This window comes from Argentina silus (genome assembly GCF_951799395.1).
Source record: "Argentina silus genome assembly, chromosome: 14".
Lineage (NCBI taxonomy): Eukaryota > Metazoa > Chordata > Actinopteri > Argentiniformes > Argentinidae > Argentina > Argentina silus.
In genome coordinates, this window is record NC_139668.1 from 13,926,992 (window position 1) to 13,933,517 (window position 6,526).

Sequence of the window (6,526 nt, forward strand, 5' to 3'; positions counted from 1 at the left end):
GAGACTTTTAAAACTGGATGTTGGTCGTGGAGCACAGAGAGAGGAGAGAGCAAAAGCGAGGGAGGAGAGAGAGGAAAAAAGAAGTAGTAGAAAGGTGTGAATATGCGGAACTGAGAGTCTGACACCCACTTGTTAAGGTAGATGGCAAAGGTAGGGTGGAGTACAACGGGCACTCAGCAGGGGAGGCTGGTGGAAGCAGAAATTGGAGGACGGGCTCATGGTTAATGCATGCAATGAAATGGGGAATGGTATCAAGCACACGTGAAACCATTTGATGCCATTCCTTATTCCATTCTACCTCCAACAGCCTCCACTGGAACCCCAAGATGGAGAGAAATGAATGAAGAGGCAGAGTTAACCAGATATGGAGCAGTCTGTTCAGATTCTGGGCAGCAGTAGAAGCAGACAGTTGGTATTAGTGGAAAGGAGGTTGGTATATAGGGGCATAACTACCATCTCCTGTTTACCCCAGTTTTACTATAAATACGACCTGTCCTGCCTTGCCTAAACATTTCAAAACACAGCCCAGAAACACACTACAACAACAGCAGCAGCAGCAGCCTCACCATCACCCCACCTTCCATCTCAGGCATTCAGTCCTCTCTGCTCTTTCCATCCATTCACACCCCCTCCCAGCGTTCTGCGCCCCCCCCTTCCTTTTCTACAGCATTTATGAGTTTATTTAGCATTTTAATGCCCAGGAAATTATCGCAGGATGAGATGCAGAATTAATTAGCTTGTAGCCCTGTTTAATTTATTCACACAGAAATATGCCTACTCGCCACATGTAGGAGTCTAGTTGTGTGCCCCACAGAAAGAGGACCTTATCTATGAAACACACACACACACACACACACACACACACGCATGCATACATACATAAATAAATACATACATGCATACATACATACATACGTGCATGCATACATACATACATACATACACACACACACACAGCCTGAGCCTATTATAGGAGATCTTTTGTGCCTGCCGCAATAAGACTGTACAACTCCTCTGGCTGGCTCGATCGGGTGATCAGATTCAGGCTGTGGGATGTTAAATCGTACTGGACTGATCTTACTGTATATAATGTTTCAGAAGTCTATTTTATTTTTTATTCTATTGTCACTTTATTTAGTTTGTGATGTGAGCTGCTGTAACGCTTTTAATTTCCCCTCGGGGATCAATAAAGTGTCTCTATCTGTCTGTCTATCTGTCTATCTATCTGTCTATCTATCTGTCTGTCTATCTGTCTATCTATCTATCTATCTGTCTGTCTATCTATCTATCTATCTATCTATCTATCTATCTATCTATCTATCTATCTATCTATCTATCTATCTATCTATCTATCTACTCTTAAATTAGGCCGCTGGGTGTGTTTATATGCTTTGGGGCACAGCAGTCATATCATCTGTCACTGAGCCTGACTCTGCTTGGCCCATCCAGATGTTAGACCACATGCCAACCTTCCCTCTAATCTGCTTATGTCCACTTCTCTTCGTTTATTACTCCCACATTAGAAGCTTATGTCGATTGGCTTGACCCAGACTGACTGGTACCCTATTCTTAGGTCTCAGTGACGTCACTTTTTTGACAGCTCCGCCATATTCGGAACCATCTTTACACACACACACACACACACACACACACACACACACACACACACACACACACACACACACACACACACACAGAGTCTCTGACAGTAGTAGTAGCAGTAGTCCTGTATGAAGAGTGACTGGGGATAGATCCTGGAGATCAATCAGGATTGCCCCACGCTGTGTGTATTGATCACTATGGTTACTATCAGGGGATGGTCCGTCGTGCTGATTGGTGGTTGCGTCCCTCTCTTAGGTTCACTGAGGCAGACACCATAGTGATGGGGGACGTGACGTACGGAGCCTGCTGTGTGGACGACTTCACCGCCCGCGCCCTGGGGGCAGACTTCATGGTGCACTACGGCCACAGCTGTCTCAGTGAGTCACACACACACACGCATGATATACACACGTGGCAACACACACCCACACACGATATACACACGTGGCAACACACACCCACACACATGATATACACACGTGGCAACACACACCCACACACATGATATACACAGTAGGTGAGAGCTGTCCCAGTACCTCAGTGCCGTTGCTGCAGCGGACACGAGTTGAGAAGTGAATTGAAGACGTGTGAAGTGTTCCACCACAGCTCATCCACCACAGCTCATCCACCACAGCTCATGAATTACAGGAAGATGAAGATTGGACCTTTTTAAAGACCAAGTTATTTGAACAGGGACCAACTGGTGTTTTTCAAATAACATTGTCTGTTCTCATACTGTTTGTTGTAGTCATCACACATTCTCTCTACCTAAGCTCTTATATGGACAGTAAGCTGTATTTTGACAAAAATAAGCGCGAGTCAGCTTTGATATTGCATCCTATGGATAACAGAATAAAGTAAGGAATGTTTTGGAAAGTTAGGAACTCACTATGGAGGCAAATTCTTCCCCCACCCCGCCCTTATGGTACTGTAGATTGCTGCCCATTAAAGATGCCCATTGATTTGTTAACAATGGCCAGAGTGCGAATTAAGGGGGAGACATGAGCTGTGAAGGACAATGAAAATGACAGAGAAAGTGGTTTATGATTGCAAAGCCTCGCATAAAATAATCAAGTGTTCCACTGTGATTAGCTGTCTTATGGTATTTGTTTTGTGTCATTGCACTCAGTGCAAAATAAATATGAGCGTTACTATAAGATACTCCCCTGTCTCTGGTGATCAGTGGGGTGGACACATCTCACACTATGTAGCCAATTGCAAATTAAGTTCTGGTAATATTTTTATGGGACAAAAAACTGGAGGTAAAAGAGGCCAGAATTATTAAAACCGCGGTCTCACGCAGTCTGTAAAAATTGCCGATTCACACTGGACTAAAATGTGTGAAAGTGAAGATACTCTGATAATTATTACATTACCTTTCCTCCCCTTGTCAAACTAACTCCGTACGAACAGAGCTTAGATTGCTTTCATATACAGCGCCTTCGGAAAGTATTCAGACCCCTTCACTTTTTCCACATTTTGTTATGTTATAGACACTCAATTTAAAATGGATTAAATTAAAAGAATTTGCCATCAATCCGCACACTGGTTTGTGATTGCAAAGCCTCGCGTAAAATAATCAAGTGTTCCACTGTGATTCGGTGAATGACGAAGCGAAAAAAAGGAAATTTCAGTAGGGGTCTGAATATTTTCCGAAGGCACTGTAATACCGTCCTTGCGCTGCTTTCAAATAATGCTATAATATTGCAAAATAACCACTACTTCTGTAAGCCTCCACACAACAGCCTAAGAGATGAGGTGGACGGAACAGGAGGAACATTTGTTTTTATTTAACCCTCTAGAGACCCCACAGCGGCCGTCGACGGCTGTTCGATATATCACTAGACCGGCCGTGGATGGCAGTCACTTTCACTCATACAATTAAGTAATATAAGCATACAATACTTAAACCGTGGAAGGTAAAACCACTCCAACAAAAACATATGACTCTCTGTTTTAACATTTGAGTGGAAAAAACATAGGTTGTCATTGGAAAAATGTGTTTTTTCATGTAATGACGATACTGCACCAAAGTTCAAATTTGCTTTGAACTTTTGAACTTTTCACCAACTTAGTTTTATATTAACTGGCAAAATTGTATGGTAACAATAATGACTAGACTGCCAGATTTATTTCTTGTTTTCTTTGAGTAGGAATGACTTGTATTGCTGTCCCATTGCTAGCCATACCATCTGATAGTGCGGTTAGTATTTGTGACAAATTGTAAAGGGGATTCTAATATGAAAATCAAGTTCCTCTCTTCCCCAAGGAGAGAGACACACACAACACTGACAGTCAGGCCAGTCTCTTTAATCTCCTCCAGGTGTCTGACACTGTTAGATGTGTTGCTGATGATGCCTCACAACTTGAAATGGTGCATCACTGGGCCAGTCAAGGTGAGCATACAGAGGGTCATAAACTCTTAAAGGTGCATTCTGATTTTCATCATAAAATTGACCTAAATATGTACACATATTTATGTAGTTTGTGGGGAATGAGATATCATGAAGTACGACTAAGCTCTGTACCAAGTTCAAGTGAGGGATATATGATGATTGAGACACACAGCGCACACACACACACACACACACACACACACACACACAGTTAATGTACTCCCTAATACCTATGTGAGACAGACAGCAAGGACTCCAGACCATTCTGTGTACTAAATAAAAAAGAAAAGCCCAGCTCTATTGATGAGATTTATGGTTTTTGTGTTATCACTGGGTAGTTTTCAATAGCTCAGTATGCTGCTTACTGTAGCCCCAGCATGCTAGGCATCACAGACCTTTGGAGGATAGACAGCACATTTACTCAGCCGATCAATGGAGAACATGTATTAGGGCTGTCCTTTAAAAAGCCTGTGCCGGTCTTAAGGACCATTCATTCCTACCCCGCTGTCTGTCTGCAGTGGAACATGGGAGGAAATGCTAAATCAATAGTCCTGATATCTCCCTGCCAGCCCAGAACAACCTTGCCTCTCCCAAATACCACAAATGACCAGGAGAATATTAATTCAGCACTGTGTGTCTTGTGTGTCGTGTGTGTGTTTGTGTGTGTGTGTGTGCGCTCGTGTGTGTGCGTGCCAGTTTTCAAATCTGTTTGACAGTGAGGATTTTTCTGCAGCTTTTAGAAAATGTAATTGTTTTGATAATGTTTTTTATCACTTAAAGCAATAAAACGTTGTATGTTGTCAGTCCTTATATGATTGACAACTTCCTCTTTCGTTCCAGCACATTATTGCACGGCGTACTAAACAAGTGTGGTTTGATTGGACTGGATAACAGCGCGTTAATTGGTAAACATTTCTTTTTTGATCGGACCTATCATGTGGTTGCAATTGGTTACCAAGAATGGTTGGATTTTGCATTGAATTATGCGATCACAGAATCACAAAATCCCAGAGGGACTTTGTATACCGACCTAAATAGAACAGAAAGCTTCCTTGAGGAACTACCTTGAATGCTTTTGGCAAGTCTGTGACACATAAGCCACAGTTTATAGATTCGCGATTGCGCAAACTTGAACAAAAAATACTTTTTAAATGTCAAATGTATTTTGTCTCTAGACAGAGTGACAATAAGGAGGCCAGATGAAGGACCCATGGCACGTACTATACTATATTTCACAACTTTATTGAATTTTCTTTGGATCACTACCCAGCTTGCATTTGGAAGAACAGTGAAAGAAAAACACCGGGAATTCAATTGAGCCCCAGAAATCTATACCCTACACTGCACTGACAAGGTTTTCCAGCACACTCAGCTTTGACTCCTGCTACAGTACAGTACAGTTTATTGGTCTACTATACAAAATATACTCACCACTAGGCACGTTAGGACTCACACCTTCTCTCTCAGCCGTGTGTGTGTGTGTGTGTGTGTGTGTGTGTGTGTGTGTGAGAGAGAGAGAGAGAGATATACGCAATCATTACAGAGCTTAGTAATACTTCATGATGTCTCATTCCCCAGAAACTACAAACATATTATACATATTTAGGTCAATTTTAGAATGAAAAAAATCAGTTAATGCACCTTTAAGAGTTTGTGACTGTCTGTGTGTCTGCCTTGTCTGGCCCAGTGATGCACCATTTCAAGTTGTGAGGCATCATCAGCAACACATCTAACAGTGTCAGACACCTGGAGGAGATTAAAGAGACTGTCAGTGTTGTGTGTGTGTGTGTGTCTCTCTCTCTCTCTCTACCTCCCTCTCCCTCTTCTTTTTCTCTTTCTTCATATTACTACTTTAATCTTTCATTTTCTCAGACTTTGAGGTTCCTCTGTCCAGTCTACTCTGTGTGTGTGTGTGTGTGTGTGTGTGTGTGTGTGTGTGTGTGTGTGTGTGTGTGTGTGTGTGTGCGCGCATGCGTGTTTTATCCTAAGCCTAACAGTTATGGAAAGAGTGAGTGAGAGAGGGAGTGAAAGGGAGATGAGTAAAAGTGCCCGTTGGTCTGTGTGACTCATTGACAGAGTGTATAATTGCAGTGACTAAGTGCTCTCAGGCTGCTGGGCGAATGTGATCATAGAATGGATCGATCCCACTCTGCTCAAACAAATGTTTTGTTTTTTGGGAGTACCTGTAAACAAGGAACAGCTGTACGTATCTGCCTGGCCCACTGGAAATGAGGGGACCTTACTCAACATTTCCGTCAGTTAGCTCTCTCGTGCGCGCTCCTTTTCTCTCTCTCCTTCAATCTCTCTCTCTCTCATACTCTGTCTCCTCTCAACTTTTTCTCTCCTTCTCTCTCTCTCTCTCTCTCTCTCATTGCCCGCTGATGTCTCTGTTTGCCTTCCCGGCGCGAACCGTTACCCCCAAAGCAAGTGAGGGGATTGAGGAAGCAGGGAAGCTGCTAACCTCCCGAGGACTCACAAAATTAGCTTTCGACACAATGAATAGGAAGCAATTGCACCATGCCTGTGTC

The 6,526-nt window shown here is 42.9% G+C and overlaps 1 protein-coding gene across 2 annotated transcripts in view; it reads left to right on the top strand.

Annotated features, from left to right (window-relative positions):
• The window catches only part of dph1 (diphthamide biosynthesis 1), a 56,802-nt gene that overhangs the window by 27,057 nt on the left and 23,219 nt on the right, over positions 1-6,526 (top strand). For both annotated transcript variants that reach the window (XM_083684397.1, XM_083684398.1), the window contains one exon: positions 1,858-1,979. In XM_083684397.1, the coding sequence (XP_083540523.1) occupies positions 1,858-1,979 (122 nt within the window). The remainder of the gene's footprint in view (positions 1-1,857; positions 1,980-6,526) is intronic.